The sequence below is a fragment of the Babylonia areolata genome, chromosome 18 (genome assembly GCF_041734735.1).
Source record: "Babylonia areolata isolate BAREFJ2019XMU chromosome 18, ASM4173473v1, whole genome shotgun sequence".
Taxonomy (NCBI): Eukaryota; Metazoa; Mollusca; class Gastropoda; order Neogastropoda; family Buccinidae; genus Babylonia; species Babylonia areolata.
Window position 1 is genome coordinate 17,496,837 of NC_134893.1, and position 17,500 is coordinate 17,514,336.

The 17,500-nt window shown below is 39.0% G+C and overlaps 1 protein-coding gene across 1 annotated transcript in view; it reads right to left on the reverse strand.

Moving 5' to 3' along the window:
- Positions 1–11,800, reverse strand: part of LOC143292173 (protein kinase C alpha type-like) — a 14,374-nt gene extending 2,574 nt beyond the window's left edge. The window contains exons 1-8 of the mRNA XM_076602356.1: positions 11,701–11,800; positions 7,335–7,382; positions 6,148–6,360; positions 3,998–4,113; positions 3,461–3,646; positions 2,914–3,020; positions 2,118–2,292; positions 1,555–1,689 (exon numbers count right to left, since the gene is read on the reverse strand). Of these exons, the coding sequence (XP_076458471.1) occupies positions 1,555–1,689; positions 2,118–2,292; positions 2,914–3,020; positions 3,461–3,646; positions 3,998–4,113; positions 6,148–6,360; positions 7,335–7,382; positions 11,701–11,800 (1,080 nt within the window). The remainder of the gene's footprint in view (positions 1–1,554; positions 1,690–2,117; positions 2,293–2,913; positions 3,021–3,460; positions 3,647–3,997; positions 4,114–6,147; positions 6,361–7,334; positions 7,383–11,700) is intronic.
- Positions 11,801–17,500: the final 5,700 nt, after the last annotated feature.

Here is a 17,500-nt window from a genome sequence, read left to right on the forward strand (position 1 = left end):
GTCGTATCTCTGAAAAGAAACATACAGGTTGTTTAGGTAAAACATACATTTTTCTTCTTCTCATCTGATACAGTCAAAGAGTATGAAAGTTTTTTTAGGTTTTTACATGTATTCTTTTTCCTATGCTCATTAGTATATCAGAAATTTGAAACAATCTCTCTCACTTTCACCTTAATTCTCTCTCTCTCTCTACCAAATTGTCGCTTATCCCTTAGTAGTTTATTCTGCTTCAATTCTGTTTTTCTTTTCTGTTCCATTTTATCTGTTTTGCACCAGTTTTGTTGACTCACTTGTGTAAACAAAGTGAGTCTATGTTTTAACCCGGTGTTCGGTTGTCTGTGTGTGTGTGTCAGTGTGTCCGTGGTAAACTTTAACATTGACATTTTCTCTGCAACAACTTTGTCAGTTGACACCAAATTTGGCATAAAAATAGGAAAAATTCAGTTCTTTCCAGTCATCTTGTTTAAAACAATATTGCGCCTCTGGGATGGGCACAATAAAATAAAGAATGAAGCCTAATTATATGCAAACTGCATTTACTGTTATATTTATATTTTTTGTATTCTCTAAACTTGGCACTTTGATCTGATATTCGATCCGACAGCTAGAGCAGTAATTATTATCATTTTTTGTTCAAACAGGAACTTCTTTTGCTAGCATGGAAGTTTTATTTATTTTGCAAACGTTTTGGTGCAGATAGTAAAAGAAGGGAAATTACTCTGTAATGCTAGTGGAGTTAATTTGCTTTAAACTGATCTTTCTCATCTTAAACATTACATTTTGAAACAAGAGAGGCAAGGCCTTCAAGACTCACTTGTGATGCACTTAAAAAAAAAATCCAAGTTTTATATGTATTGAGTATAATTTCAAAATGTAATGTTTAAGATGAGAAAGATCAGTTTAAAGCAAACTAAGTTCCCCAGCAGAGTAATTTCCCTTGTTTTTACTGTCTACACCAAACGTTTGCAATAAATAAAACTTCCATGCTTAGCAAAAGAAGTTCCTGTTTGAACAAAAAATGACAATAATGACAGATCTTTTGTTGGGTTGAATATCAGATCAAAGTGCCAAGTTTAGAGAATACAAAAACTATAAATATAACAGTAAATGTATTATACTCAATACATAAAAAGCTTGGATTTTTTAAAAAGTGTATCACCAGTGAGTCTTGAAGACTTTGCCTTTCTTGTTCTGATTTATACATTCTATGTTACTAGAGTTCTACAACTAATGACATTAAACATTTCACTGTCTCTCTCTCTCTCACTCACACACACACACACACACACACAAACGTTTATGCATAAACATTATAAACCATTCACACTGATCTACTGGAAAAAAAAGAAGAAACATGACAGTTATAAAGTAAAAACAATGAGACTTCATGCTTGAGGTTCACACGAACAGACCGTTGTTTTACACAAGAAAATATGGACGTCAACATCTCTCTCTTTCACTAACACACACACATTATTGTATAATATGCATATCTATCTTGGTAGCAGCTAACACACACATACACACTGTTGACAAACGGATATCCTTACATACCTCATAGTCGTTGTCGTCGCCGTCACAATCAGCGGTCAGCTGCAGCCATTCGAGCAGCTTTGGCTGATGATGTCCACTTTTTTCAAGTGGAGGAGGACATTCCCCATGTCTGAGGGCTTCCCACTTCAAGTCAGTCTGCACACACATATGATAAACTGGAAATATTATGGTCTGATTTGCAACTGCCTCTTTTATATGACGATACAGTGGAGAAAATGAGCGAAAAGAGAAGAAATGCAGAAAGAAAAACAAAACAGACAGAAAGACGGACTCCGATGATCTATTCATATATATGTAGTCCTACATCCTTCGTGAATAGGCTTTTTGTGTGTATAACAATTTGAAAAAACATAATAAAGAGCAGGTGAATGCATCAACTTGAACCTTTTCAGATGAAAACAAAGAAACACAAAGTCTAACCATTTCAGTAGATGTTGACCATATAGAGACAATAAAATTTGAAATTTTGGTTGAATAACTTTCTCAGAAAAGTACGAAATATATTTGAGAGAGAGACACACAGAGAGAGAGAGCTCTCACTCCTGTGACCTCACAAGCCTCACCGATAGTATTCCGCCAGCATGGAACAGGCGTTGCTTCCTGATCTGCCTCTCCCCTTCGGCCCCCAGTCTGTGTGCAGGGTCCTCCACGAGCAGGCCCTTAATGAAGGTCTTGAGGGGCTGGGAGTACATACCCAGCCTGAAATGAGTCAGCCCCTGGGCTATGCGGAATCCTCCCCTAGACACACAACAGGACACACAATACATACAGTCTTTGCTTCTCGAGAACTTGCATCTTTTAGAAACTACAAGCACAGCATTTTTTTCTTTTGTCAGAAGTTTTCTAGTATTAATTTCTTACGTTCTGTAACTTCAGCTTCTACCAGCGGCTTTGTGTTGTGATTGTATTTTTCCTGTGAAAGCTCATGTACCACCACTAACTGGAAAGTTGGTTCTTTATCAATGCGTCTGTTCGAACTCAGTTCGAAAACAAAGGACTATTGTACATACACTTGCGAATCCACTTGACCATGGACAAACATCTTTGATATGTGTCAGTATACACACACACACACACACACACACACACACACACACACACACACACACACATATATATATATACTTGTTTTCCTCCAGAATCATGTTGTAGGAAATATTTTTTATGTATAATTTATTATTTGTTTATTTAATTATGAATCTGTTTACTTTCAAGGCTGCACTCACATTCGGCAGTTGAAACTGATTCTTAACTGATCCGTGACAATGTCACCTGCAATTCGATTTATATTGTTTACTTATCACACACCTACACACGAACCTCTACTGTCACAGGTTGGAACACAGGCATCCTACTCACCATTTCTGCTGTCCTGTTGATTTGAGAGGACCCTCAAAGAGGTCCATGGGGTCCACCTTGTGGACCAGGGCCAGCAGGGTGACGCCCAGCGCCCACCAGTCCACCATCTGAGGACACATAACACCACGCCGTAAGTACTCCATGTCTGGTGAGCGTTTGTGGCCTTCTTTCCACGACACACACGTTCTCTCTTTCTCTCGCTCTCTATCTTAAAGTGAATGTGTGATTGCCAGAACAAGATTTCTGTCGCGTATCACTAGCGGCTTAACGCCCGTGTCGGAGTGTGGACAAACACACCTGGTGGCTGGTGCATGCATATTAACGTTCGTTTGCATGCTAACACGTGACACACCCTGTCTCTTTCTCTCCCTCCCTCCCCAATCCTCGCTCTCTATCTAAAAGTAAATACCAGAAGAAGATTTCTGTTGCATATCACTTATGGCTGAACACACATGTCGCAGTTGGGACAAACACATCTGGTGGCTGGTGCACATTAATTAACGTTCGTTTTCGTGCTGACAGGTGACACAAATACCGCTGTCCTTACCCCGTTATACAGGACAGGCTCCACGAACATCTCAGGAGCCAGGTAGATGGATGTCCCCATCGGCTCCTGAATGCCGGGACTGTCCCACCATTCATAGCAGGCCACTCCGAAATCGATTATTTTTGAATGGCCGTTGCCGTCAAAAATTACATTGTCCGGCTTGATGTCCCGGTGGACAATAGAGTTCTGCAAAGGAAACGAAAAGATTATTTACGAAACAAAAACACATAGAGACTGATATTTAGCAATATTTCTGTAAGTGTGTCTAATTTGGTTTCACTTTATCAAAGTGGATTAGAATGTTAAACAAACACATAGTCATCATGTGCTTTAGTGTGATATGACTTGTTTATATATCGACTTCAGTAAGAAAACGAACTGATCAGTACAACAGCTATGTTTCTATACTGGCTCTCTCTCTCTCTTGACACTCTGGTTGTCATAGACACACCGGCAATTTGAATACGCTACTTTATATGTTGTCCGTGTGTTCCTGTAACATCCAATTGCATCGTAATCACTTTGAGACTAACTTACGTTCTGGAGATACAAGATGGCCACAGACAGCTCTGCAGCCAGCAGCGCCATCTGACGGCCGTTGAAGACCGTCCTGGCCTTGATGTGTTGCAGCAGGGATCCCCCATTGTAGTATTCTGGGGGAATACACACATATAATAGAGTCCTATGTAACGTAAGACTCTGGGGGAGTCTTGCACATACACATAGAGTCTATTTCTTTGGTAAAAACATTCTAAATATCAATGACATTGTCTTCAATGCACACACAGAGACAAACAAACACACACACACACACACACACACACACACACACACACACACACACACACACACACACGAACGTACGCACTCACTCACACACACACACACACACACACACACACACACACACACGATCATGACTGATGTCTCAGGAACACTTGCCATTCAGCCCAGTTTGGAGAAATAAGGATCGATAACATCACAAACTGTGGAGTGATGGCCTACATGTAACGCGTCCACCTATGAAGCAAGATAATGAGCACGCTGGTTCGAATCACGGCTCTGTCACCAATATTTTCTCCCCCTCCACTAGACCTTGAGTGGTGGTCTGGACGCTAATCCTTCGGATGAGACGAAAAATCGAGGTCCCGTGTTAAGTATACACTTAGCGCACGTAAATGAACGCACGGAAACAAAAGGGTTGTCCCTGGCAAAATTCTTTAGAAAAGTTCACATCGATAGGAAAAACGAATAAAATTGCACGCAGGAAAAAATACAAAAAAAGTGTGGCCCTCTCAGCGTAGCGACACGCTCTCCCTGGGTAGAGCAGCCCGAATTTCACACAGAGAAATCTGTTGTGACAACAATAACAACAACAACAAAATCACACAAAGGAGAAATGCAAATATGAAATACAAACTTCCCCCTCCCCCCCCTGCCCCCCCCCCCCCCCCTCCCCCCGGCACCATTTATTGACTCACTTGTGTAAACAAAGTAAGTCTATGTTTTAACCCGGTGTTCGGTTGTCCTTGTGTGTGTGTGTGTGTGTGTCTGTGTGTCTGTGTGTCCGTGGTAAACTTTTAACATTGACATTTTCTCTGCAACTACTTTGTCAGTTGACACCAAATTTGGCATAAAAATAGGAAAAAATTCATTTCTTTCCAGTCATTTTGTTTAAAACAATATTGCGCCTCTGGGATGGGCACAAAAAAAAAAAAAAAAAGAATGAAGCCTAATTATATGCAAACTGCATTTACTGTTATATTTATATTTTTTGTATTCTCTAAACTTGGCACTTTGATCTGATATTCTGACCCAACAGCTAGAGCAGTCATTATTATCATTTTTTGTTCAAACAGGAACTTCTTTTGCTTAAATTTTATTTATTTTGCAAACGTTTTGGTGCAGATAGAAAAAAGAGAAATTACTCTGTAATGCTAGTGGAGTTAATTTGCTTTAAACTGATCTTTCTCATCTTAAACATTACATTTTGAAACAAGAGAGGCAAGGCCTTCAAGACTCACTTGTGATGCATTTAAAAAAAAAATCCAAGCTTTTTATGTATTGAGTATAATTTCAAAATGTAATGTTTAAGATGAGAAAGATCAGTTTAAAGCAAACTAAGTTCCCCAGCAGAGTAATTTCCCTTGTTTTACTGTCTACACCAAAACGTTTGCAATAAATAAAACTTCCATGCTTAGCAAAAGAAGTTCCTGTTTGAACAAAAAATGACAATAATGACAGATCTTTTGTTGGGTTGAATATCAGATCAAAGTGCCAAGTTTAGAGAATACAAAAAATATAAATATAACAGTAAATGCATTATACTCAATACATAAAAAGCTTGGAATTTTTTAAAAAGTGTATCACAAGTGAGTCTTGAAGGCCTTGCCTTTCTTGTTAAATGTGTGTGTGCGTGCGTGCGTGCGTGCGTGCGTAACAATAAAATGATTAAAGCGGTAAGTGCACACTGCCCTGAGTATAACCATTCAGAACAGGGATCCATGCAAGAGAAAGCAAAAGACGGACAAAAACAAACACAAAGTAATGTTTTTGTGTGTGTTTATGTAAGAGAAAAAAAATAGGATGGGAGATTGTAAATGGAAACAGCGTTTGAGCAAGCTTCAAATCAAAGGAGAACCTCAGTCCCAGATTGAAACGATATTGTATCATGAATCTCCCAGTACCGAGTAGGATATAGAGGTGGTCGCTGTTCTGGAAACTGGCCAGGAGCTGGCCAAGGAATGGACCACCGCGGACATCTCTGCAGATGTTGACTTCTGTCTGATGAAGGTCCTTGAAAACCTCATCTTTCTGCTGCTCCTTTATAGCCAGGAATCCCCGAGGCTGCTTCCATCTGGCCTGTCTGGAGGGTCTCACCAGGTGGACGGTACCGAATGCTGCAGAAGGAGAACGAGGACCCGTGAGAAATATCAGAATCACGTCTTTAAAAAGATGAACATTGAGAGAGATGTTCGAACGGTACTGAAACCACCTCTACACATGGCTGTATAGAACATGACTCGGAACTTGTTCAATTGCACTGCAATGGGTGTGAGAACATGCACAAAGAGCAGACTTCTTAAACAGTACTTACATGTTGGTTTCATATTGTCAAAACAGCTTTGGTGTAAGTCTCATGTTTTATGCATAAATACTAATAATCTTTTCTTCAAATTAATATTAATTCGAGTTTGACATTAAAAAAAAGGAGTAAAATCTGAACATTGGAATGGAGAGATGGTGAGACAATCCAAACCACCCCAAAGGCAGGACTAATTGTGGATGAACAAAGCATATATATCGATCTATTTATCTCTAAATGATACTGTATGATAATGAATCAAAGAAATCAGTGTATTGCAGATCAAAATCATTATGATTTGTATCGTGGAAGACAATGTGTCAGCCCCACTGCTTCCGAGATTGTAAAACTGTAGAGAAATGCCAAATGATCTCTCTCTCTCTCTCTCTCTCTCTCTCTCTCTCTCTTGCTGCTTTCAGCCGCTCAAACCTGTTGTTTGGAGAATATAGCACATTCTTTTTATTATGTTGCTTTATTACAGATGGATCCATGCATCTATTTTTCAGCTAGAATGTCCTGCAAAAGTATGTAACATAATTTTATGTAAAATTGTGATTTCGAAGGCCTGTTGATTTATCCAAGGCCTCATGGGAAACAGACGAAACAAACCAACAACAGCAACAACAACAAAAACCCGACTAAAGCTAAATGTTTATCCCACTTTGACAGTATCGTTCATAAACGAAAAAGGGGATAGTAAGATGTATGTGAAAACAATTCATGGCTTTTTTTTTTTATAATTGATTTTGTAATTTTTTCATATGGCCTGACATGAAGCCCCAGACTTACCTCCCATGCCAAGCCCACCCAGGCAGTCGAAATCAGCCAGTGTGATCTCTGAAAAGAGATAAACAGATAAATGGATAGACATATGAATAAACGAACAAACATAAATGATAAACAAATAAATGAATAAATAAGTAAATGAATACATAAACAGATAAAGGCAAGTACTGTCTTCTCAACAACAGCATCACATTTCCACGATGAAATGAAAAAAAAACTTTTTTCCCCCGTCACACTGACGTCTGCACAATTTCACAAATATAAGTGTTGTGCGCTTTCTCTCTCTCTCTCTCTCTCTCTCTCTCTCTCTCGTCCTTACTATTGTTTATTCATAGCATTATTGTATTGTACATAAATATACTTACATTTATACATGCTCATGTAATTTTGATGTTGCTGCTGTGAATTTGACTCTCGCATTATGTTTCTAAAAATTAATTTTTCTTCTTCTCTCAATAATTATTTTTGCCCAGAGGGCCGGATGTAAAGAAGTACTTTGTGCTTACTCCTTCACCCTCGCAAAATAAAATTTCGTTTGTTCATTCGTTCGTTTGTTCTCTCTCTCTCTCTCCCCCACCCCTCTCTCTCTCTCGCTGCTTAACAATATCCATACAATTCCACGTGGACAAGGATTGTGTATTTATTTGTTGTCATCACAACTGATCCACACAGCCAATCGAAATAAAAGACAGTTGGAGAATTCCGCGGCCATCTTGGATCTTGCACATACGCATCTGTTCTACTCGAACGGTTCGAGCACTGCCAAAGGCGATCGACCTACACAAAAGCAAACATGTGCTGTCCTCCATTTCTTCAGTTGATAGCCTGCATTGCTACAACCAAACTCTGGTCAATGAAGTGGAAAAAGTCAAAAAAGAGGAAAAATCGGAAAGAAACGAAGCCTGCAGTTTCGCACGTTCTGCTTCTCCTGATCGCCTTTGTTGGTCAAAATTTCGGAGAGCCAATCAACTGTGAGAGCACAGATCATGTGACGCGCCTCTGTAAGTCATTTAAGCACGGAACTCTCCATCGGTCTATTTTCTCTCTCTCTCTCTAATTTTTTTTCCGTGTGACGGGTTCACCAACACAGTGACATGTATCCGATGACAGGCCTGATAGCCAAGTAGTAAGAGTGTGGGAACTCAAATCAGAGAGACTTGGGTTCGATACTGATACCAGTGCCCGGTGGATTAAGGATGAAGACTGGTTTTTCCGATGTCCTGCGACAAAATATATTACGTCTTCCTGGAGTCTTTATCTCCTTTGTGTAAACTACATAACATCAAAAACGCACGTTGAAGATCCGATTATTTTTGTCAGCATGCGGTACATTGCAGATATGTGAACATGTCCAGCACGCAAACCCACGAAAACGGTGTATGGCTGCCCACATAGCTGGGTAGAAAGAATATACCCATTCGTTATTGACACGAGGGAACGTGAGAGTTACAAGGAACGAACACAGATGAGGTACCCGATTTTATTTATTTATCTCTCTCTATATTATTTATTTATTTATCGATTTATTTATTTACTTACTCATCTATGTATTCATTCATTTATTTGTTTATTTATCAATCAGATTTTTTTAATTACATTGTCACAACTATTATCAATTAGACGTTCCAAGCATATTGACTTGCACAAAAGGGGAACAAGTGAGTGAAATACAACGTCAAACTGCAGCAGTAATCTCCCCTCTCATCCACGTGCATCTGTTGCCATGCCTTCAGTAACCTACACCCCCCTCCTCACCCCCCCCCCACACACACACCCCGCCACCCCCTTTTTTTCCTTCTAAAAGAAAAAAAAGAAAAAAAGGTGTTTTGAGAACACTGATCAAAGTAAACAGCCTAAGACATTCTATTTTCTAGAGATACCTGACTGAAAAAAAAACACCCAAAAAAACAACCCCAAAACACCCAACAAAACATGTAAGTATATTATATAGATGCTTTCGGAAGAAATATGGTAAAAATAAAATCTGCCTGGTAGAAAAACTGTATTCCAGCACTTCAAACATTATAGAATTTGACAGAAACCATCTGTTTTCACGGATATACAACGTATTGGGCACATTCTTCCGCTCAAAAGTCGACTGTTACTTAACAAATGTATGTGTATGCACAGTATAGCGAATGGAACGGCACCAGAAGAAAATAAAACAGAATTTTATCAAAACAATTTATATAAATCTAGTTTAACATATTCTGGGGGAACGATATGGAATGGTTTGCCTCCCTCTTTAACGTCATGTCGTCTAAAGCAACCATTCAAAAAAGCACTTCAGAAATATTTGATGGAAAAATATGATCCCTTGATGCTTTGATATGACTATCATTGTATCTGCTGTCTATATACTTGTCTGTCTATTTTTCTAACCTTAAACTTTCTCTTTCCTTCTGACTGTCTCTGTTACCTTTATCCGTTTGTCTGTTCTCTCTCTCTCTCTCTCTCTCTCTCTCTCTCTCTCTCTCTATATATATATATATATATATATATATATATATGTATGTATGTGTGTATGTATGTGTATGCATATATATGTATCTTTCTCTCTCTCTTTTCTTCCTGAATTAAGTTAATGATTTAAGAATGTCGCACTGCGTGTTGTAATCGTGTCAGTATCATATGTAAATTTATTGCTATTTACGCTTGCATTATTTCTGTTGCTGTTGTTGTTGTTCTCAGTAGAATTTTGGTGTGTTTTTTGTAATTGTTTATTTCCATATTATCCTTTCCAGACCCCCACTTCCCACATTTCTTCCTGTTTTAATTTTTTTTAAATTAAATTTTTTCTCTTTTTTTATGAGGGCAGGATGTAAAAAAAAGCTGTATAAGCTTATTCTTTTACCCTCAATAGAGATCATTTTGACTTGACTATTATAGATTCTTTTTTACTTGAATGTTTATCGTGGCAATACTTTGAGCGTGTAGTTTATGTGACTGGGCCATGCGTGAAAACTATTTTGAAGTTAATTTTCTGTTTTTCAGCAGAAAGCTATTTGCATCAGCAGCGTTCTCTTGGAATCTCTCTCTCCATCTCTGTCTTTCTCAGTAACAAAACTTATACAGCTTTCCTGATCAGAAATACGTAAATCATTAATAACTGCTGTGTGACTTTCATACCATAACTCTGAGTGTGTTAACCTCTGTCGACATGGGTCAAAGGCCTAATGAATAAATATGTCAAGCTTCAAAATGCTTTCTCAAAGTGAAGAAATGCACGACAAAAATAAGCAAGGGAAAAAAAAAATCGTATAACAGTCTAAAACAACAACAACAAAACCTCACAAACGAAAATTGATGGAAAAAAGTCACATCTTACCTTCCATTTTAAAAGTTTTTTTGTTCCAATTCTCACAGCACAAGTACTGGCACACGTGTCGATTGCTGCTCGCTGTGTTGGTCACTCGACTGAAGAAGAACAGTGATGGAATACAGTTGGGGTCCCACTTTTAGATTGGCTCGTCAGACGCTGTCAGGTGACCACGGTAAGAAAGGGGAACAATGGGGCTGACTACATTCACGACGCTGACAGCGGGACCCTAGCGACGACCCTACTTATCGCCGTATTGACAGAAGCAGCTTCATGGACAATACCTGGAAATAGGGGGACCCTAGCGACAACCCTACTTATCGCCGTATTGACAGAAGCAGCCATATGGACAATACCTGGAAATCACTTCCATGGTTACTATACACTCAGCGCGGGAGATTAGATAAATCCGGGATGGTCCAGATCCGTTGTGCTATCAGTGAGAGTAAGATAAGCCGTGACTGGCCACTTCACTGTTATTATTGTCATAATAATCTTTAGATACAGCTAATGGACTACCTGGAAATCGCTTCTATGGTCACTGTACACTCTGTGCGGAAGATTAGATAAATCCGGGTTTTTGTCCAGATGCCCGTTCACACACACACACACACACACACACATGATACACAGAGAGAAAATAATGTTATAATTAGCTTCGTGAATTAAACAGAATTATTTTCTTTGTACATAATGCATGCCATGTTATTTTCCGTTGTGATTCCTTCATGTTTATAAAATTATATTTCTATGACTTTTTTCATGTGATTGTGGATTTTTTACACCACATGTGAAATTCTGCTGCCTTGGGAATAATGAAGTAATCTGTAGATATCACAGTTGACTTTCTCTATCAGTCTGTACACAACTGGCAAACACACAGTATTATAATCTCCCTCAACGACTACACTGGCCATCATAACCACTTCCAGATGGTCCATTTGTTGTATGTCTATCACAGCAATAACTACCGTGTTGATAGAGTCCTGCTGTTAGTGCTGTGGGTTATCAGCCCCTTTGTCCCCTTTACTGCCCCTGTGGTCAACTGACTGGGTAGAGTCAGCTGACTGGTGGTCAGCTGACTGGGTGGGTCAGCTGACTGGGTCAGGCCTATAAAGGAGGTAGTCCCAAAGGACTGCCACCACAACATGTTCAACACGTGAAGCAACAACAGCTGGTGAACATCAGTGTACAGCTCTCTGTCTCTGTGTATTAATTTTGTGTGTGTGACACAGCATAATTATTTGACGATGGCAATTCGTGGATTTGCAGAAGGTAAGATTTTATTTTTCATTTATTCAATTCTTATTTTATTGGTTTCTTCTTGCAGCTTGTTTTGTTTATATTTTGTGTGTGAAGACACATGGAAGCAGCTCTGATTCAGTGTGTGAAAAGTTTAGGAGTGTCTGAAGATGGCATTTTCTGAAAAGAGAAAGGGTAAGTATTGTCTTTTCATTTTTGCATTCTTTCAGCTGTGTTATATTTGTCTTTTCCCGTGTTTTCTCATGTTTACCCTTTTCTTCAGATTGATTATTTCAAACAACTGTGAAACAGTGTGAGTTACTCACGTACACACTTTTTGAGGAATAGAAAGTGAAAAGTTATGTTGAATAATGTCATAATAACGAATTATTACAATTACAGAATTGTTTCATCGTAATGAAAAAGTAATTACAGATCCAGCCTACACGTGGACATGGTACAAGATAGATATCGCAGTGGGGAAAAAAAAAGAGTACAGGTGTGTCTGTTTTGGACAGGCAGACGTTTTCATGACGGGAGAAAAATAAAGAATTTTGTTGTAAGAATTGCGTTTAATATCCCGATCACAATACATGTCATTGCGGATAAGTATTAATTTTCACAGTGTGATGATCGTTTAAAAGGTAGGAGGGGTGGGGTGGGGTGGGGAATTGAATTCTGAATCGGTGGAAAGAGGAGACGGAAGGTGGAGTCAAAGGTGAATATTTGAAGTAAATAAGGAGAATAATGAAAGAACATTTCTTTTAAGAAAATAGTATGATAATGGAGTTCGTAAAACAGAAGTCGTCAATTTAATGAAATGAAAACTAATACTGGATAAAGACAAAAATAAAATACAGGAAGAACAAAATCATCGTATAAGTAAACTTACGTAGACATAGTTGTGACAGGCAAAAAAACAAGCATGATTATAGAATCACTGTATATGTCGAAATGTGTTGAGACATAAGAATCTCTCTCTCTCTCTCTCTCTCTCTCTCTCTCTCTCTCTCTCTCTCTCACACACACACACAACAGCTATTGGTCTACAGATGCAACTAAATAACTTAAAAAAACAAAAACAAACTCAGCTACCTAACTGCAATTAAAAGTTAAATTGGATAAAAGTAATATTGTATTTAGGAAAGGCGGTTTTTTGGCAGTAAGAGAAAGGTGGGTGTATGATGATGTTGGTATGTCAGTTGTTAATGCTTGCAAAGGTATTGAAACTGTTTTTCGTATTTTGTTCTGCATGTTTGAGTTTTGTGGCTGCATGTAGGGATCTTTCAAACAGGGCAAAAATGCATTGTTACATGTTATGAAGAAATTATTTTTACTGAACATTCTTTGGGTATCTTTTTTATTTTTCATTTTATTTTATTTTTTTAAAGATTTTCAACACCCAGATACAATCTATTGTATCATACAGTATGTTTAAGAATTATGGGGGTTAGATAAGAATGCCACTTTATAATATGAATTTGTTTGTTTATTTGGACTTATAAAGTTTCTAGCAGTTGAAATGAAAACACCAGACGATTCAGTATACAGTGAAACGAATAGATGTATATATCTATATAAATGTTGTGAGATGTATTTGATACTGGTTGGAACTATTAAAAATGAAGATAGACTTCCATGGAAATCCTATATGTTGTATGATTTAGATTTTTGAGGAAAAAGAAACTGGGCTTCAAATATATGAACTTGTTTTTGTGGATTGGGATTGGGACTTTGTGGGAATATCAAGGAGTCTGTATTGAGAATGTGTTTTTTGAAATCTTTTCGTCTACGTTTAATAGATTGTAGATGGTAAAACTGGAAAATCATGTCAAATCAATAGATTCTCTGCCAACAGGGCTTATGCTTCTACATATTTTAGTTGAGAATTGTCTTTTGCTGAATATTGACAGACACTTACAATTAATATTAACAAGATTAAGCTTTGGGAGTTCTGAAATCAATATGCACAGATACCGCTATTAAAACAATCATTCAGAGGAGCTGTGTCCTGTGTGCAAGGAGTCAACTGAAGAAGTTCCTTTCATCCTGCAGTGACCAGTGTTGTATGATATTCGAGTAAAATTTATTCTAAAGAAATATTATGAACGTCCTTGTTTGTTTAAAATTTTGTTTATTGATGTCATTATCTTATGATGGTATTATAAGGAATATCACATTGTACTTATATAAAGCTTTATATAAAGCTTTTAAGTTAAAAAGTATTGCCCTAATTTCTATAGTTGTGTAAACAGTTAAATGCTTATTGCCAGTCATTGTGATATCTACATGTCTTGTTATCGCCTCTCATTCATAACGGGCTATGACCTTAATGAAAAAAATTGTCTGCGTCTCTGTCTGTCTGTCTGTCTGCCTGTCTGTCTGTCTGTCTGTCTGTCTCTCTCTCTCTCTCTCCGTGTGTGTGTGTGTGTGTGTGTGTGTGTGTTGTGACCACTAGGAATGAGACAAAAGCTCACAGCACTGAAAGTACTTTGTGAGTGCTTTCTGCAATTAGTATTTCAGATCGTGCCTTTAAACAACAACAACAACAACCAAAAACAACAACAACAAAAAACAAAAAAACAAAAAAACTGAACTGGCTTCCCACTGCATGAAAATAAACGAAAGACATTTTTTTTAAACCAATGACTTTGTCCTTTCCAGAGAAAGGGATGGTGATAAAGAAGGTGATGTGCCATCACAGTTTGGAAGAAGGATGTAAGTATGATTTATTCTTTCTTTGAAGTGCTTGTTTTCATGCCTGAACGTTTTGTGTGTTTGGTTACACACACTCATGTTACAAAGACATATATGTTCTGAGTAAATCGTAGTCTCTCTTACACACACTGCATAGTCAACTTGTCCTATGTGCGGTGCTTCTGTTGAAGAATGAAATTCATTTCCTTTTTATGTGTCGGAATTTGAAGAAATTCGAAAGAAATGCATAATTTTCAACGGAGAAAAATAAAGAACATGAACCTTACCGGTATGCTTTCAATAGATGATGAAGTAAGAATAAGATCACTAACGAGATTTGTCAACCTCGTTTGGGATTGTCAGAAAAAGAAATCGACTTCGGAAGCCTTATTGTTATCGAAAAAGCATGTAACCCTGATGTCAATTCCACAGTTATATAATTATGAATGATTTTGTAGAATGTTGTCTGGTCGAGCTTCATTTTTTTCTCCATTTTTACTCTTGGCAAAATGTTTTTGTGATTTTTTTTTTGTGTTGTTCTTGCTGTTGGTTTTGTCGTTGCTTTTCTTTTACTTTTAGCAATGTGTTAATTTCTCTGTAAACCGCCGTTATTCTCCTTTTCATATATTGGGAAAGAACTGATACATAGTTTAAAACATCGTATGAACAAAATGTTTCCAGATAAGATTTGAAATGTTTTAATAATGGAACAGTGCCTGGTATTTGTATTTATTTGAATAATCTGTGGAAGTTCTAATCTTCATTTTTTTTTCTGTGCAGCCTTTGATGCCGTAGCGTGGGTGAGAGGCCGGTTGTGGGGGCAAAAATTCAAGGTGTGCGTGAAACAGCATGCAAAGAAGCGAAACAGAGAATGCACAGAGGAGAGAATTCTAAAAGACTTGCACAAGGAACAATTCTTCATTCAGATGCTGGCGAGTTTCAAGACTCGCACATCGATCTTTCTTATGACGGGTAGGTGATTATGACTGTAATCAGCCATCTACCGCACCGTTGAGTCAAATAAGTGACTTCATCCCATTGAACTACAACATGGCTTAAGTTTTACTGAGGATACACTAACTCTGTAGAATCTGTTTAATGCCAGTAATACGGTATCCGTCAAAGGGCAGTAATGCTCGGTTTTGAAAGACTTATTTCGCAGTTCTTCCGTTTCAGCTTGGTTCTCATGTTAGATGAGATGATAAAGTTTGAATTGACAAACTGAACGTGACTGACTTTCTGGTGGCTCTGTACGCGTTATTATTATTATTATTATTATTATCATCATCATCATTTTAAATTCTTACAGAGTTCTATGATGTCTCCCTTGAGGATCACATATCTCGGAACACCGTGTTCAGCGGGAAACAGATGGCATTGCTGGCTGCTGAATTGTGTGATGCCCTGGCGTTTCTACACGGTGTAAGTAGCACAGAAACTGAACTGAATTCACGCCCCCCCGTGCCCTCCCCCCCCAACACACACACAAACGCGCACGTGCGCACACACACACACACACACACACACACACACAGGCAAACTACAAAGCAAACTGGCTGTTACGTTTGAAATAAAATGACAATCCATGTACAACATACAGTTTGAGAGAAAAAATGTGTAGACCTATTACTGTTTCGTCTTTTCATTTTTTTCCTGTTGTAGTTTTTGCGTTTAGTGTCTGATGGAGTTTTGTTTCAATATTCTGAATGTGCATGAGTATCTAGTGTTCAGCATGCATTGTTTAGCTTGCAACAGTAGGATATGAGTATGGATTGTGAGTGTTTAGCATGTTAGTGTTAGCATGCAAGTGTTTAGCTTTCTATAGTAGGCGACATAGATTTTGAGTGTTCAGCGTGTGTTAGTACTTAACGTGCGCTATTGCAGACGGTGAAAATTTGAGTATTGGTAAAATGTATTGATGTGTCCTTGTACAGACGTATGGGACGCAGCGTGTTTTAAAGGAGGTGGACTTCAATGTCCAGCTTATTTTTGCAAGCTGTGTATTTAGTTTTTCATTCATTCATTCTTTTCAACCATCAATTGACTCATATATATGTAATTGTGTTTCTGTGTGATCCAGAAGGACATAGTACACAGAGACGTCCAGCCAGAAAACATTGTGTTCGACAAGCATGGCCACTGCAAACTGACAGAATTTGGGTCCGCCTTCTACGATGACTGGGACGGGACGGCGGCACAGAACCAGCGGCCGGGCGGCACTCCCCTGTTCTGGGCTCCCGAGCTGTTCCACACTCCTCCCTTGTGTAGTAGGGTAAGTCCACGTGAAGACCCCCCCCCCCTTGCCCCCTCCCACCCCCTTCTGAGCTGTTTCACACTCCTCCCTTGTGTAGTAGGGTAAGTCCACGTGAAGACCCCCCCCCCCTTGCCCCCTCCCACCTCCTTCTGAGTTGTTTCACACTCCTCCCTTGTGTAGTAGGGTAAGTCCACGTGAAGACCCCCCCCCCACCCTTGCCCCCTCCCACCCCCCTTCTGAGCTGTTCCACACTACTCCCTTGTATAATAGGGTAAGTCCACGTGAAGAACCCCCTCCCCCAACTTGCCCCCTCCCACACCCTTCTGAGCTGTTCCACACTACTCCCTTGTATAATAGGGTAAGTCCACGTGAAGAACCCCCTCCCCCCTCCTTGCCCCCTCCCACCCCCCCTTCTGAGCTGTTCTGGACTACTCCCTTGTATAATAGGGTAAGTCCACGTGAAGACCCCCATAACCCCCTCCTTGCCCCCTCCCACCCCCCTTCTGAGCTGTTCCACCCTTGTATAATAGGGTATGTCCACGTGAAGACCCCCCACCCCCTCCTTGCCCCCTCCCACCCCCCCTTCTGAGCTGTTCCACACTACTCCCTTGTATAATAGGGTAAGTCCACGTGAAGACCCCCCTCCCCCCCTCCTTG